The sequence below is a fragment of the Drosophila gunungcola genome, unplaced genomic scaffold (genome assembly GCF_025200985.1).
Source record: "Drosophila gunungcola strain Sukarami unplaced genomic scaffold, Dgunungcola_SK_2 000147F, whole genome shotgun sequence".
NCBI lineage: Eukaryota > Metazoa > Arthropoda > Insecta > Diptera > Drosophilidae > Drosophila > Drosophila gunungcola.
In genome coordinates, this window is record NW_026453308.1 from 16087 (window position 1) to 33312 (window position 17226).

The window sequence follows — 17226 nt, forward strand, 5'->3', positions numbered from 1 at the left end:
TATATATACATATATTAAAAAAAAACAATATCAAAATTTTTGGTTTTACTAGTAAGTAATTTCTACAAAATGATTTTGCTTTTTAATCTGACAATTATAGTGTATTAAAAATATATATAAATGTGATTTTATATGCACTTTATAATAGCTGGCTTGTTATTATTGTCGGGCTAAAAATACAGTTTATCACAGCTTACTAACAATAAAAATTTACGAAAATAATAATACTATTTTGTTTAAGCAATGGCTTCAAAAAAAAACAAACTTAATGTGTATCATAATAAATCTTAATTTAAATCGATACATGAAGAAATTTAATTAAATTAAATCAGTACTTATATGCATTGTATTATTACTGACGCAATATATTTTATACTACACAAATTATTTTCTTATTGAGGCTGAGCAATTAGGGGCTTGACTTAGTTATTGCACTTTTAGTAGGCAATGTGCCACAGGCAAATCATGAATATGGTTATTGGCCGCCGTAACTTTTATTTAACATTAATTTAAAGCATTTAATTGCTGTGACTTTTGCAATCCGGACTGTCGGCTTACCAAGGTGTGCGAAGATTCACATGAGCTTTATGCTCGGGACAATATAGAGAAAAATAATAAAAAATATCCGAATAAATTGTGTGACTCCTCTTTTGTGGCGGTGGCACATTATTTCCCCAAGCCAAACACACAAAGTCGAGCACATTGTGGCGTTTTAAGCGGAAAATATGCCGCACTTCCGCTTTCCTCACACACACACATAAACAGTTGACTGGGTTACCGTTATAAGACTGCCACCAAGATGGCTGCCTTTTACTGTATGTATGTGTTTGTGTGTGTGCGTGAGGGGGAATTTACTGCCATTATATTTATATATTATTATAATGCCAGGATGGCAAACAAAGTGTTGACAGAGCGACAGAAGCAAGCAACAAAAAAAAAAAAAAAAAACATTAAGAAGAGTGGGGGAAAAGCAGAACGACCACCACCGCATTACATTAACCAAAATACGTTTGCGTTCCGTTTCACATTTAATTGCCTAATCGCACTTAAGACCGCCGATTCCGGCATAGGCTTAAGACCCCATTTTGAGCCCAAAATCTCAGATTTCCCCTGGCCCCATCACCACTTTAAAATTGAATTTCAAGTTGACGCCATTTCCACTGGGGGCTAGCTGTTTACATTTTAAGCTAATTGATTACATTTCGTTCGATGGTATAAACTTATTTGCCTCGACACTTGTGCATATTTATGAAATACAATTGAAAGGTCTACAATTGAATTCATATTTCGCATTATATAACTTCATTTAGCGGATTTCACTGGAATTTGCCATAAAAACTTTAAATTTAAATAGCCATGATATTTTTTCTGCAGATTGGGCATTATGTTAATGATAATTGTGCGTTAAAACTATTTTAAGTTATTCCGTACTATCAAAATAATACACATTCTTTGACCCGAAACAATTAGAAAATACCAAAGAAATTGTTACATAAAATGTATTTTTTTTAAATTTCAATTCATGCTATTCAAATGCAAAATTATTATACATATTTATTTTTTTCTGTTTTTAATACGATATATACAAAACTAATTTAAAATCTCCGAAAAACAAAAAAACAGAAACAAATAACATATTTCTTATACTATAACTTTAATTACAAAAATAATATATATATAAGCATGCATATAGCGAAAACAAGAAAATACCTAAGAAGCAGATTGAACTAAAATAAATTTCTGTATTTAAGTTCAAGCTATTCAAGTTAAATACATATTTAATTCAAACAAATATCAAAAAGTCCTCGGCACCAATTTGATGTACAAATATAATCAAAAGAGAACAGATAAAACAAGAGAATACTTTCAATTTAAACATTGAACATAAATGTTAAGTTATTATGAACCAGTAATTCAAACCAAACCCCACAAACACTTTTTTGCCGAGCTCGACCTCGAATTGTTAGTTTAATTGATTTGATGTTGGAATAGCCCTTGGCAAAATCGCGAACATCATCGGATGGCGGAAAGGATTCATTACATGTTCTTGCCCTTAATTATCGGGATGAATGCAATGTTTTATTTGCCCACCTGGCCGCAGTTATGAGGTCTTTAATTGGACCGGGTTCTTTTGGGGAAATTCAAGGGATTTATTTAGGGGCTTGGGCTTTGAGGTCATCGAAATGAAATGCCCTGGCAAACAATCATTATCATTCACCGCAATCGGAACGACAGAACACGACACAACATGGACAGGAGAAAACTTTCAAAAGAAAATTACAACAGCGGGGATGATGGGAGATGATGGTTAAGGAGGGGAGAGTGGGGGCTTAGAAAATCGAGGGACAGAAACGAGGCGGAATAGTCCTGGACCAAGAAGTTCCAGCCAGGACCAAAGTTTTGGTGTGAAATTAAAATTGGAATTAAAAGCACAATGAAGCCAGCACCATTCAGACATCCGTAGAAAAAGAAAAACAACGACAAAAATGAAAGAGACGGTATGTGGGGAGGGGAAAAGAGACGACAACACGGTAAGGGAAGAAGGGGCGGATGGTGAAAAGAGACGGGGCGAGTCTGGGCATATTGGCCAGGGGTCTTAGTGCTAAATGATTTATGGCTGTTTGCATGCCCTGTCCTTATGCAAATTGTTTTCGAGAATCTGACAAAACGATGAAGTTTTCATTAGGGTGCCATTAGAAACTCTGTTTAAGTTTATGGCAAGATGTCGGCCGGCTCCTTTTTCATTCGCTGTGACATTCATAAGCTGGACGCATGGGCTCCGACTGATAGATCGTTGGCCAGGGAAAGTGGGGTTCACTTAAATAATCCAAGGGGAATTAGAGCAGGCCTGAAAACAATGTGGAATACATTTTTGATAACACATTTTAAAGTCAATAAATGCATTTGGAAAATGTCTTTTGTTGCAACGAGATCGTAACGAGATCAAACAGGTATGACATTCTAGTATTGGAATATTATTTGCAATGCTGTGGCTGCAATACAAATAGCTGATCTAGAAAATCTTAAAAATCAGCATTCTACCCGAGAGTAGATTAATAAGCTGATGTTATCGAGCTTTAAATTCTTAGTAACTTTTTGTTTTCTAATTCAGTTTTTACACTTATATTTAAAATGTTAAAAAGTATAAAATAACTGAAAAAGTTTCGTACAATTTTGCTGCGCGTGCTGGTGAAATGTTTTTACTCGCCACTCAGAGATTCCGCTGTGAATTACTCATCAATCCAACTCGTTTTGACGCACCTGCGAAAACTAATTCGAAAGCAATTTGTTTTCGCATAGATTGCATATTCCCCTGTCAGGCAACCACACATAATAATCATAATAACATAACCCCCCTCTAAACAAAAAAAAAGCCCCAAGCAATCAGTCGCTGAAATTGTGAGAGCAACCCCAAAAATACAACAAAAAAAAAGAGCAGTAATCGATCATCATGGGGGAAACCCAGGAACATACCTAATTTGTATAAATTATGTAAATATTGATTTATTAGTTGAAAATTTAACATCTAATTTAAGACGGGCCGCTTCAAGTTGGAGTAAATTTATGCGGCACAGCTAACGAATTTATCATTATCCTTGGTAGCATAAATTGAAAAATAAATGCGGCTGCTGGTTCTATTTATTATGTTTTTCTTTTTCGTCCCTCTCGATAACCCTTTGGTAAAATCTGAATTCTGTTTGTGTTTGTGTAAATGAAAGTGTTGTGCACGTGTGAGTGTTTGCAAGAGTGTGAGTGCTAGTATCTGAGTATCTGTGTGCCAGTGAGCTTGTTTTTTTACCTGTGTGTGTGGCTTTTGCGAACCGAAGAGGCCGTAACTCAAAGCAAACTTCCCTCCGAATGTTCCCATCCCTTTGCTCTCACGGTCAGCCTGGGGGCGGCTCAGCCACGCCCACCGACAGCTTTTCTAGCACACACACACACATTCCGACATGCCTGCACAAACACTCACACCCACACACACCCACACAAACACATGGACGACACATTCAAAGTTTATCCAGCGCACATTAATTTACTGACCTTTTTGCACTTTTTCCATAGTTTTGCAACCGCACCACCGAGCGCTGCCGCGCCGACTGTTCCACCCACCACACTGCACTGGGAGAAATGTTACTTACTTACTTTAATAACCAATTTAAGAGATGCCTATGGTTAAATAATTATTAACAATTACCATTGCAACTATGAAAAAATTTGAAGTTAAATTTTGAAGTTGAAACAGAAAATTAATGTCAGAATTCAATTTTATGCTCATCTACCAGTACATATAAACATATTTTTATATATTGACAAGAATTACAATTTAGTAACTACTTTTGCCAAATTCACCCGAATCCATTTTATAAGCTAAAAATTGAGAAATATATTTAAACTTGATTTAACCATGTTTGCAACGCAGTGAAGGAGACATTTCCGACCCTTTAAGGTATATGTATATAGTCTTGATCAGCATCACTAGGAGAGTCGATCTAACTACTCTATTAGTTTTAAAGATATCTGCATGAAACTTTTTCGCTTAGTGTGGCTGCGGCTTGCAATTCGCTATTTCCTGTCTTTATTTATTTGCCACCGCCATCTCTTTCGGTTTTCCAACTCTAGAATCCGGCAATGAAAAAATACCATGGCCATTAACCAGTGACCGGTGATCAGTGACCAGTGACCAGTGACAGTAACCAGTGACTGGTTACTGGCCAAGTCTGGCAGTAGTTGGTATGCAGGATATTACGGTCGTGTCCACAGGCATATTACAATGTATGATGAATGTGTGACACTTTAGCAGCTTGTTTGTTTGTTTATTGTTTGGCCCGCACACACACTCAAACACTCAGGCAAACCCTGCCCATCGTCCTTCGCCCCTTTCCACCCCTTTCACCCCCTTCGCTTTGTGCGCGGCCAAAATAGAAAGCAAACTGAATGGCAAAAGCAGCAGTCATCAAGGGGCAGCATCGAAGTTCGAACTCTCTATGTAGTCCCAGCGCTTGATTAGCATATATTTTTATAAAAACTTATCAACGTTTAAAATTGGGTATTTGCATGATGACTCTTATTTTTGCCATTTTAATTATGTATACTCTTGGTACATTTTTTTAAGTTTAATCCTTAATAAATTATACATTTTGCATATTTTGTTGACCCTTTTTTTGTTATATAACTCCAAGTTTATTATGGCATACTTCATACCTCATACTTAACACTAAGCAGATCCATTTTTTTGTTGACTTTTGGCAATAAATTGGAACACACTGTCTTGATTATCGACAGTGTTTATTATTTCGGTATACATTGGTATTATTATCTTGTCGAAATTCAAAGTTTGTATTTTGACGCTGCGTTCTCCTATTCGACCTGTTTCCGTTCCATGACTTCCGTTTTCTCCATTGTTGCCGTGCCGCACAGCACACCGATTCCATATTGGATTTGGTTTTCTTAGGACCCTTCGTCCTGTAAGGGAATCGGAAACTTTTGTTGTTTGTTTTGGCCATTTTTAGCTGTGTATGTGTAAGGAGAGTTTAATAAATTGTATCTTCTGGTCCCCACACATAAGCATATGCAGATTACTATACGAATGTGTGTGTCTTTGGGGGTGTAAGTGTGTGGAAAGGATGTTGCAGGACGTTCAGAGTGGTTGGAGGGGAGAGGGGTGTGGCACAATGTCTGGGGGCGGGGCTGGGAGGGCAGACGCCCTTGCTCTTTCATTTTCAATAACGGCAAAGCAATAAACTTGCCCAAATATAAGTTGGCTGTTTGTTGACGCTCAAAAACTTTGCACCACATCTGAAACTGTGCGGGGATTTCGGACCCAAACATCGATTTCAAGGACAACGTAAAAGCAGCTGTGTTATTCAAATAACTATTTTTGCCTGACATTGTACATAGCTTAGAATTTTATAGGAAAAGTTTGTGCAATAAACTAGAACACGATGATAAGGTTCCTAGGAAATTTAATAAATCAAAAAATAAATAACCTATTTAAAACGTAAGAAGTTGCAAAAAAAAAAAATATTTTTAACTTCTTCAAAAAGAAATTCAGAATGACTTTTAAAATGATTCATTTTTTGATTTGGTATAGCGGATACTTGATGACAAGGTTATTAAAAAGTTGTCTGACCCAATTTCGATTTAATAAATATTCAAAGAAATAATTTTCAAAACAAAGTGTTTTTTTAAAACCACTTTTCACATTTCTGTTTATTTAAATATCACAATATTTATCAATACAAACAATAAACACTCGATTAAATGATTCTCTTAATTAAAAGTCTTCTTTATTTTATTTAAAAAAAAAAAAAAATTTTCAAAAAAATTAATTCTTTTTGTTATACTTCTTCTACTTGAATGGCAAAAATGTTGGCAAGACCTGTATCTAAAGTGAACTGTTATTTTTTATCTAAATAATATTCAGGCAACAGTAAATAAATTAGTTTTTATTTAAGAAAAACTTAGAAAACACAAATAAAAAGTTATATTTATCATGAGCTTTAAAACATTCTGGTACAGCTTAGTTTAGCTTAAAAGTAAAAAGTAAGGTAGAGAACCCTAATAAAGTTCTTTCAAAAACTTGTAATTAGCTTTTAAAGCCTTCCAAAAGCGTTTAGGCTATTGCGCTTTTAAGCTTCATATTTGTACGTTTACTAAGTAATAACTTTGTTAATAACTATACTATGAGTTAGCTATCTCTTTGTTAAAATTGTTAAAACTATATCATGAACCATGCCTTAAATTAAACTTTGCAAGTTGTCAGAAAACTTAAAAAGCTAGTGAAGTTACATTACAAGTTAAAAATAAATTTTAGAAAAACTAAATACCAATAAAATAAACAACACAAAACCAGCTTAAATGTAATCTTTTTATTTGTTGTGATGCCAAAAAGTTTCATGAAAATCAGACCTTTTACTATACTATGTTAATACATACATACAGGTGGTGAGTTTTCATGACCTGAAAGTAGCTGGCACGTGAATGACCCACAGTTCAAAGAGCGATAAATAACTATGAATGGTTGTGCAGTGAACCACCTGCTGAGTGGATTCTTATCGCATTGGCATAAGAAAATATGTTGCTAAGCAGCGATAAATGCAGCGTCAGTGTAAAAATGCAGAGCGAACTGAAGCGATAAGTCACCCATATCCAATATAAAGCTCTGGACGCGATCCACGAAGGTCACAAGCAATTCAAAATGCAGTCGCGGCAAGTCACCATTATGGAATCAGTAATCCTTATCCTTTTATCGATCCTAGGAGTCTTTGGCGGCGGAGTGACGTCCAAGGCGACCTCACCCATTGCCAACTGGCACCTGAGCGAGCCGCATTACACGAGCGACCAGTACGCCAAAATCCTTGGCGAGGCGGGAGTGGGACAGGATCCCGATGAGAAGGACCACAAGGGCCTGGGTCCCATGCAGATCGAGTATGTCGACTACCAGCCAAATTGCCAGCCCGGCGGAGTGCCGGTTTGTGCCACAAATGGCACGGATAACTTCTACTTCGAGAACGATTGCCGCTTGGAGGCGGCCAACATGAAACTACTTTTCCAGTATGGCACAGGTGAGTTGGGAAAAGATTATTTTGCTCAGCTAACAAAAACCATCACAAAATTCCTTTGGAGAAATATACTCATTATCACACAAAAATTAACCCAATGTATTGTTTCAAAACATTAAAAACTCTTTACTTCAAAAATTATTTGGAAAAATATATATAAACAGTAATAAAATTAAAAGTGAAACACAATAAATTAATAATTAAAAGTTGAAAATCGTGATGGAAAATAAATGATTTTCAAATTTTTGACTAGATTTTGGAGTTTAAAACGAAAATTATCTTTCTGTAAGTAAATGCGTTAATTTGTACTTACAATTGATAGATTATTTTCAAATAAATGATTTTCATTTCAAAATAAGACTAAAAAGTTTGAAAATGATTTTCCATTTTACAATTATTAAATACCTTCTTTTCCTGTGTTTATTTTATTATATTTTGAAATTATATAATTTGTGTCTCCGGAAATTGCCATGCAGAATTGGAGCCCACGGAGATGGAGCGATGCCTGCCCACCTGCCTGACGATGAAGTGCACCCAGGTGGGGCGACCAGTTTGCGCGCTGGCCGAGATCGGAGGAGCCCTTCCCCAAACCTTCGCCAACGAGTGCGAGATGCGACGACGCGAGTGCCACACAAAACAAGGTCTGTTAAACATTTAAATAAAATAATTTTACTTACTATATTTAACTTAAAGAACTTTCCTGTTAGTAGAGTTGGTTAAGAAATCGATAGCACTATCGATACTATCGTTGGTCGAAAAATTCAGCAAACATCAAACTAGAAAAATATTTTGTATTATGGTATAATTCAAGGTATTCTAAGAAGTTAAAAAACGTAGTGAGACAGTTGGCCTGCAGATCATGGCAAAGCGTTATTTAAAAATTCCATTTTAAAAAGTTGATATAAATTTGAATTTGTTTTAAAAATGTTTTGATAAAAAGCGTCAAATAGGATAAATTTAAAATTTGGATTTGCTTTTCTTTGTTTTACTGACTATTTTTTTTTTGAATGCTGAACTATTTTTAATTCAAAAGTAGTCACTATCAATGTTTTATCAACCTGTTAAATAATTAAAAAAAACGTCCTATCGAAATAAATATTTTTTTACAACAATTATGGTGTCTAAAATTATGGTTACTAAAATAACTTGTTAATCACTTTCAATTCTTTAGAATTGACAACGGTCAGTTTTAAAAATAATCCATTTTTCAAAATCACAAAACAATATGCTATCTCGGTAAAACATTAAAAAAAAAATTAAAAAAAAGTGCAAATAATATATTGTTTCTTATGTAAACAATTTCTATCCTTGGCTTACCACCAAGTAATACCACCAAGATAAATAATGACTATGAAATAAGACATCAAAAAAAATTTTGTTAACGAGACTTTAAATAAGATTTGGTTACCCACGTCTCATTTGTTTAATCCCTAATATAATTTCTTCTGACTGTCTAGTCCTGCGGATTCTGCACCTGGGTCCTTGCCAAACGCCCACAAAAACTGTACGTAAGAAGAATCGGCGCCGCAACAAAACTAAACGCATTGCTACAAAAGCCTCCGTTGCGAAGTTTTCTAATGAACAAAAAAAGGTGTACCTTATGCTGGCCACTCCAGATCCGTGGATCACCAGCACCGCCACTCCGAGGACCACCACACCAACCGACATTGGAATCACCACAACGGAAAGGACTAGGCCCACCAATTTGACGAGTACAAGTCCCGCGCCCATGCAATTTCAGCAACTGATGAAACTGGCCAATCCCATGGTCTCCGTTTCCCGTGCAGTGGATGCCTATAATGTGTACAATATTCCCGATGTGGGTCACGATTACGCCGAGATCACCGACTCCTCGCTCTCGATGTTTCTGCCAGAAGTGGGTCGTGTCACGGAATCGTATTCCCGCCGAAGTAGCAAATCCACATCCACCACAGCAAAGCCAGTTTTGTTAACCACCATAGCAACCAGGATAAGTCATTTTCACGGCACCAGCACCTTTAAATCGAATCTAAGGGCCAGCCCCACTGAGATTAGTGACGCATCCACCACTGACGATCCGCATGCGATGACACACGCGATCAGCACCACTTAAGAAACTACGAAAAATCCACGATAACTCTCTGGATTCAGCTATTAAATATTTATTGAAACCTATTTTTAATGCCGGTTAAGTTGAACAATAAAACCATAAAAACTTAAAATCACTTCGATTTATGTATACAAAATACAAGGCCAATAAAACTAAGGATTTGAAGTAAAGTAAGTATAAGACTTAAAGTACTAAATTAGAATTAGAATAACAGAAATTCTTTCTGTCAGTGGTGCAAATTTTTTCGTCAGTATTTTCCCTAGATTTAGGCTTAGGAACTCAAACCTAGTCAACTGTTTAATCAAAGTAGGCATTTTCAGTGTTGTCTGAGCATTACCGACAATTTGTTTTAGTAGCGCCACTGATTTATATTAAACAAGAACAGGAAAGGAAACGAATAGAATCAAAAAAAAAATGGAGTACTCCAATTTAATGGTAAGCATATTTTTGGAAAAAAAAACCAAACTAATTGGACTGAATCGTAGCTCACCTTTATTTTTGGATTGATTATGTGCGCGGGAATCGTGACCTCTGGCGAACCCAAGTGCATGCTGAACGAATCAAATGAAAGTGCCACTACTTATGATGACAACAAAGACTTGAAACTGCAGACGATCACTTCCGTGGTGTCCATGACTTTCAAGAATTTTGTTGTTCAGTTGAAGGGAGAGTTGGAACGACTGCGGGACAATATGGATGTCCTAACCGACATCCATATACGTAGCCGCAAGATCATAAGACGTAAGCAGAACTCTCTCCAAAAGGAACCCAATGGAATACCCCAAGATATGCAGAAAACGTCTAGCCGTGCATTTGGTCAGTTTAAGAATGGGAAGAACAACAGCGATTTGATGCCTCTGGCTGATCTGCGATCTCTGGTGAATCAACCGACTGGGTCCAACTACATTGTGTTTTTTAAAGCCTACAGACTGGAAAATGAAACATTCTCCGCTACCGCCTAAGTCAACGGAAAACCAAAAAACTCTTTTTGAACACAACAATATGCAATTATAATTTCCAAAACTTACACTATTAACATTAACATCAACATCAATATTATCTTATTTGGTACATTCGATTATTCAATTAAAACTATCAAAAATATAAAAAACACATTGCTTGATTTGTCGGAGCTATTTGTGTGTAGATTCAACTTCTTGGTTCCCTGTTTGCCGGTCAGCTCTAAATTCACTACCGTACCATTCAGACCGACACTCTCTGTCTTCACAACTTTGGGAATATCTGCTGATTCAGTTTTTGAACTATTGACCGCACTAAATCTTAGTCCCTGTGTGATTGCTGTTAGAGTACCAGATACTATGCTCGGAGAAGCAGTCGTTGTGGAGTTTTGGCTGAGTTCCGTAGATGATTCGGTAACCGTTTCCGAGATCGCATTAACCTTTATGGCTCTATCCAAAGAACTCTTAGTAGTTGCCCCACTATCTTCATCCAGTGTAGTTCCAGAAGATCCAGAAGTCTTATAAGTTGGATATGATGGGTAGGTAGGAACGGCGTTAGGAGTGCTAGACTCCGGACTTGATTTCTTCTCAGTGGTCTCTTCAGCTGTAATCGTAGTACTCTTCTGCACTGCATTTATTTTGAAGACCTTGTCTAAAGATATCTCAGTTGTCTCATCGTCCTCTGCTTCAGTCTCTGGAGATCCATAGTCAGACGATTCTTTATAGACACTTGATGAATAAGCTGGATACGTTATGTAGGTAGGTTGGGCTTTAAGTGTGCTTGATTCTGTGCTAGCTATCTTCTCAGTACTCTCCTGCACCGCATTTACTTTGAAGACTTTGTCTAAAGACGCCTTGGTGGTTTCTCCGTCCTCAAAAGCTTCAGCAGTTGTGTAGACTGGATATGTTGGGTAAATAGCCTGGGCTTTAGGTGTACTTGATTCTGTGGTCTCTTCAAATACCTTCTCTGTACTCTCCTGCACTGCATTTATTTTAAAGACCTTAACTAACGATATCTCAGATGTCTCTTCGTTCTCCTCTTCGGTGATTGGAGAAACAGAAGATTCTTTATACACACTTGGGGATGAGTAAGTTGGATATGTTATGTAGGTAGATTTCTTTTCAGTGGTCTCTTCCACAGTCTTTTCAGTTCTTTCCTGCACAGCATTTATTTTGAAGACTTTGTCTAAGGCCAACTTAGTAGTTTCTTCAGCCTTAGGAGCTTCTGTAGAGCTATACACTGAATAAGTTTTAGAAGCGCTTGGTGATGGATATGCGGGATACGATGTGTAGGTCGGTTGAGCTTTGGTGGTACTCGATTCTGTGCTAGTTTCGTTGACAGTTGTCACTTCAGATGTATTTTGGGTAATCTCCTGCACTGCATTAATTTTGAACAATTTGTCTAATGATATCTCAGTTGTCTCTTCATCTTCTTTTTCAGTGATTGGAGTCTCAGTAGAGCTGTAGACTGGAGTTTCCTTATAGACACTTGGGGATGAATAAGTTGGGTAGGTTGGTACGGCCTTGGGAGTGCTAGTTTTTCTCTCAGTGGTTTCTTCAGTACTCTCCTGCACTGCATTTACTTTGAAGACTTTGTCTAAAGACGCCTTGGTAGTCCCTTCAACCCCAGGAGCATAAGTCGGTTGGGTTTGTGGAGTACTTGGTTCAGTGCTTGTGTCCTGCTCAGTGGTCTTCTCCGCTTCCCTTACGGCGTTTATCGAAATAGGAGGACCTGCCATTCTCGCTGTGGTCGTTGCATGCTCTGGAGAAGCAGTCGTTATGAATTTTTTCAATGTTGTAGCCGTGACACTGGATTCCGTTGAACTGGCTTCCGTGGAGTATTTCGAAATCTTGTTCGCTACAAGAGGCTTCACAGTGGTTGTGGCTTTTTCGGGAGAAGCCGTTGTGAGGGACTCCTGGGTAGTTGTATTTGCTGGTCCTTCCACCACTGCATTCACCTTTATATTCTGTCTAGGGTTTTGAGTTGACGCTTCTGTTGTGTCTTCTGGCCCTGGTTGTGGTGTGGTGGTAATTGCAGTGGTTGTTGTGTCTTCTGTCCCTGGTCCGGTAGTTGTGGTGATTGTGGTGGTGGCAGTAACCGGCGAGGAATCGTAGCTTGGAGTTGGATATGGTCTGGAGGTAACGGTGTACTCGGTGGGCAGGTTCTCCCACGTAATCTTATAAGGGTTATAGACTGGCGCCTCATAAGCTGGCTTTGGCGAAGCAAATGACGTGTGTGGATAGCCCTGAGGTTGAGATTGCGACCCATAGGGACCGTATGGTCCATAAGGTCCGTGAGATCCTTGAGAGCCATAAGGTCCTTGAGAGCCATAAGGTCCTTGAGGTACATATGGTCCTTGAGAGCCATATGATCCAGAAGATCCATAGTTCGACTGGGATGGCCTGATCGCATAGGGATTGTAGCTTTGAAGGCGCGGCGACTGGTCGACTGGATACCTACTTTCACAGGGACCATCGTGATGTTTTCTCCAAGCTGTAATAAGAAAGTATTGTTGAATAAAAATATATGCTTGTTTAAAATCTAAAGGTTTTAAGCCATATAATTTCTCTAGCTTAATATAACTAAGGTGTAATTTTTTTATTTGCTGTTAAAGTTTAAAATTCAATATCGGTTTTAAAATGTTTATACCCATGTTTGGGCGTAATTACTGTCATTTTCTTGTTTACTTAAACGTGCCGTTAAAATGAAGAATACTAAAGCGTTGTTTAGTTTTATCAGCTTGCGCTTGACTTTTGCGCGTTTGGTTTATATTTGTTTTAAAAGTAAAAATTAATTCATTTTCTTAATTTATGATCACAAAGTGCTGTTTACGTCACATTAAAAAAAAATTAATATTGATTAATTGATTAATTGACATGGTAGTAGTTTGGTATTCGGGGTGAAATAAAATGTTTCCCATTTTGTATATTGAATTTCTTAAATCGAACTGTTGCTTATAAAACCAGTCGAAGTTCTTTAAAATAAATAGATATTTCTTGAAAGACTTTTCTGAACATTGCTTTTTTGAATAAGTTTCTTCTAATATATTAAAAATATTTGAAGCCTTGCCTTTGCATTACAAAGCTCATTGAAATATGTTTGATCTAGGGTAAATATTTTATTATATTATATATTTAGTGTTTAAGCATTGTAGAGTCTCTAGGAACTAACTTAATATTCTGAAAATACTCACGATGTCCCGTGCGGCACTTCACCAGCTGCAGTTCGCACTCGCTCCTGTAGTTTCGCCTGGTGTCCTTGTATTTTCCGCAAACGGGACTGTACTGATCCTGGCAGTTGTCCGGACAGACCTCCAGAGTTTCGCACCTGTTCTCATGGATGATCTCCCAGTCTGGAGAAATAAATATGGGTTCGATGAGTACCAGGAGGTGACTTATAGATCCAGGTGGTAGAACTTACCTATTCCCGTGAGGGCTCTGAATCGTCGAACTTCGCAGGGACTGGGAAATGTGGATGGCTGGGCACCTGGGGCTCCGGCACAAACGATACTTTCGGGACCAGATGGTGGACATGGGTACTCATAGGGCTGCTGGTCAAAGTAGTGCGGAGCTGGGTAGTAGGGTGCTCCTTCATCCCATGCCTGAACGGCGGCGAGTAGTGCAAAACCAATTGCAAGTGAGACTGTCATGCTGAATACGATTCAAATGCGACTATGCCGTGACCTCGATCGCTTCCAGTTTTTATACTCCCGGACAGTCCTAACACTCGGTGCTCTCATACTCTTGCAATGTGTGTGTACGTGTCGCGAACCCTCTTTTGGGTCATATAATTTTATTATTTATATTGCTTCTTCATTGTTATTATGTAGTTCATATCAATCGGTTTGCCAGACGCCTCTTCTCTCGCTTTCATTCTTGTCTTGCAACTCATTATGAAATTTATTGGCCATTATCGCGGTGGCTTAGCTCAACCTTGAGTCATGTGAAATTGTCTGCTGCAAGCTGCAATTCTTCGGAACGGAATGAGCTAAGGCATGAGTAAGCATAACGTAGATGCACTTGAACTTGATTTCGACGATGGGTTGAAGGGCAGTACGCAGTTCACGTGTGGAACTTTTCTAGACAGCGATTATCACGTTTCCTATGATATAAGACACTAGACTTTAACGCTATTTACTTGTATTGTGGCTTAAATGAAATACCAAACATTTTAAAACAAAATTTGTCTGTTTTATGGGCTATTATTATTTTGTTGTTTTTTTTTTTTTCTTTGACTTATATATTAATTCGAACCATAACAATTTGAAAATGTGTAGCTGATACGCCACGGACTTTAGTTCTTGAAGAAAAAACTAATTAATATACAAAATTTGTGAATTTTCGTTGTTTCTTTAAAGCTTTATGTTTTCTTTATTTTTGCCGGTAAGTAAGAACATCCATTATTTTCCATTAATAGGTATAAATGAAATGGGATTCATGGCCCGTTGATTGGCCAAACCACTGGTAGTAGGGGATTTCATGTGGGGTTTCAGTGGTGCTTGTCGAGGTTGTGGTGGTAGCTACAGTTGTAGAACTATTGGAAGTATATGCCACAATACAGCCAGTGAACTGGAAAACGATTCTTGATCCTGTTGTTATCAGGACATTGGTGACCTCTTCACAGTTTGCGTCTGCCATGGCTGCCAAATCGAGTTCTTGTAAACGACCGTCAGCATTTCTGATCGTAATAGTTGACGATTTGGTCTATCAAATGAAATAAATCATTAATTTTATTTTATCATGGTAATATATATTGATTATTATACTTACAACCCCGGCGTTATTGGAAGATTCAGTCGTTGTTGTTGTGGGGGCATCGGTTGTTGTGGGAGGATCTGTGGTGGAAGGATCTGTGGTGGATGTTGTTGTGGAAGGATCTATTGTCGTTGTTGTAGAAACCTCAGTGGTTGTTGTTGTGGTAGAAACCTCAGAGGTTGTTGTTGTGGTAGGATCATTTGTCGTTGTTGTAGGTGGATCCGCTGTCGTTGTTGTAGTTCCATCAGTGGTTGTTGTTGTGGTAGGATCTGATGTCGTTGTTGTAAAAACATCAGTGGTTGTTGTCGTGGGAAGATCTGTTGTCGTTGTTGTAGGAACTTCAGTAGTTGAAGTTGTGGTAGATTCTGTCGTGCTTGCCGTTGTAGATTCAGTTGTTGTTGTTTGTGGGGTCGTTTCTGCTGTTGTTGTTACTGGGGTTTCTGCTGTGGTCGATTCAGTAGTTTTTATTGTTGGTACTGTGGTTTCTGTAGCTGTTGATAATTCTGTCACCTCAGTTGTTATTGGATCTGTGGTTGGTTCTGTGCTTGTTGTTTCTTTTGTTGAATTAGTGGTTGTTGTTTGTTCAGTGGTTGTCGTTGTTTGTTCAGCGGTTGTTGTTGTAGAAGGTTCAGTGCTTCTTGTAGTTGTTAAAGGTACTGTTGTCCTCGTCTTTGTAGTTGGTTCAGTTGTTGTGCTGATTGTGGAATATTCAGTTGTTGTTGTTCTTGTTGGGGTCCTTTTGCTGGTTGTTGTTTTCTCATAACAAGGCCGCTTTGTTGATTCGGGGCGCCTGGACGGATAGTACCAATAAGGAGGCCTAACACTCACTGGGGGCCTTGTCGGCGGTGTTTGAGGTCGCTTAAAAGACCATTCCGGATACGGCAGTACATAATCCAGAGCTGGACTGTAATCATCTGGTGTTGAAACTATGTCGTAACGTCTATAATAGTCCGGGTTAAGGGAAATACTAGGCTGAGGAACGGGCGGCGAATAAGGCGACGGTGGCGGTTGGCCCAACAAGAAGCTCCGGTGATTAGTGTTATAATAGTAGCCTACATTTATAAACTTTGGCGGTGGTGGTGGCTCTTGGCAATAAATGGGGTTAGTCCGATCGAATTCTGGAAGAAAAAAGAGTATGTACATATTTGTGTTTTATTTGTGTTAATGGAGAATCCACTTTAATTGAATTTTCTTTGGTATATTGGTCTATCCAAATAAATTAGATAACTTTATTATATTTTACCGTCTTGGCCACTGAAGATCATCTTTAAATTATATTCGTTTAGCTCGCAAATGCTCTCGAAACTCCGATAACAAAGCCCACTTTTGCCGCAAACTCGGGGGCCACAGGGTCGATGATTGTATCTCGGAATATTCTTGGGTCCGTCGGCACGAAGAAACCCCAGGTAATCCTCCCGACGACCTTGCGACAAGGTCAAGGCTGGCAGCAGGACAATACAAGCAAACACTCTCCACATTTTGAAGGTTGGCGTGTAACTGATGTCTTCAGCTCACCCTTCGACAACTATTTATACGACCAACTTGTTCTTTGCTAAAGTAAATCTCCAAAGAAACAACAATGACTACATATGAAAACCAGACGGTTTCCATCTATCACAATTATACGTGCCAGTCCCCCGTTTCCATTGTAAGTGCGGCTAGAAAGCCAAAAAAACCAAAGCAAGAAACATGAAAAAACCAAATCCAGCAGCCCCTACTCAGATTCTCTTTCTCTGGTCTCGTCTCGGTTGCCTGGCCATGGCTCAGATATTGAGTCCCCATATTCTCGTAATAATAAAAGGTAAAAACTGAAAACCACGCAATCTGAAGTTTAAATGACTGCTTGACATGAACACCAATA

At 38.2% G+C, this 17226-nt stretch overlaps 4 protein-coding genes across 4 annotated transcripts; 2 read left to right on the forward strand and 2 right to left on the reverse strand.

Annotated features, from left to right (window-relative positions):
- The first annotated feature begins 7198 nt into the window (after positions 1 to 7198).
- LOC128265691 (uncharacterized) lies at positions 7199 to 9689 on the forward strand. The gene is made up of 3 exons (XM_053001882.1): positions 7199 to 7565; positions 8039 to 8203; positions 9020 to 9689. The coding sequence occupies exons 1-3, from the start codon at positions 7199 to 7201 to the stop codon at positions 9652 to 9654; spliced, it is 1167 nt and encodes a 388-aa protein (XP_052857842.1). The 3' UTR covers positions 9655 to 9689.
- Positions 9690 to 9954: 265 nt separating this feature from the next.
- LOC128265693 (uncharacterized) lies at positions 9955 to 10727 on the forward strand. The gene is made up of 2 exons (XM_053001885.1): positions 9955 to 10086; positions 10137 to 10727. The coding sequence occupies exons 1-2, from the start codon at positions 10066 to 10068 to the stop codon at positions 10611 to 10613; spliced, it is 498 nt and encodes a 165-aa protein (XP_052857845.1). The 5' UTR covers positions 9955 to 10065; the 3' UTR covers positions 10614 to 10727.
- A 2-nt stretch (positions 10728 to 10729) lies between these two features.
- On the reverse strand, positions 10730 to 14260 carry LOC128265692 (mucin-5AC). Its single transcript, XM_053001883.1, has 3 exons — positions 14032 to 14260; positions 13805 to 13963; positions 10730 to 13104 (listed from the first exon to the last, which is right to left on the reverse strand). Exons 1-3 carry the CDS (start codon positions 14258 to 14260, stop codon positions 10730 to 10732), a joined length of 2763 nt encoding a protein of 920 aa, XP_052857843.1.
- A 760-nt stretch (positions 14261 to 15020) lies between these two features.
- Positions 15021 to 16851, reverse strand: LOC128265694 (uncharacterized). Its single transcript, XM_053001886.1, has 3 exons — positions 16609 to 16851; positions 15381 to 16483; positions 15021 to 15314 (listed from the first exon to the last, which is right to left on the reverse strand). Exons 1-3 carry the CDS (start codon positions 16841 to 16843, stop codon positions 15021 to 15023), a joined length of 1632 nt encoding a protein of 543 aa, XP_052857846.1. The 5' UTR covers positions 16844 to 16851.
- Between the last annotated feature and the right edge of the window lie 375 nt (positions 16852 to 17226).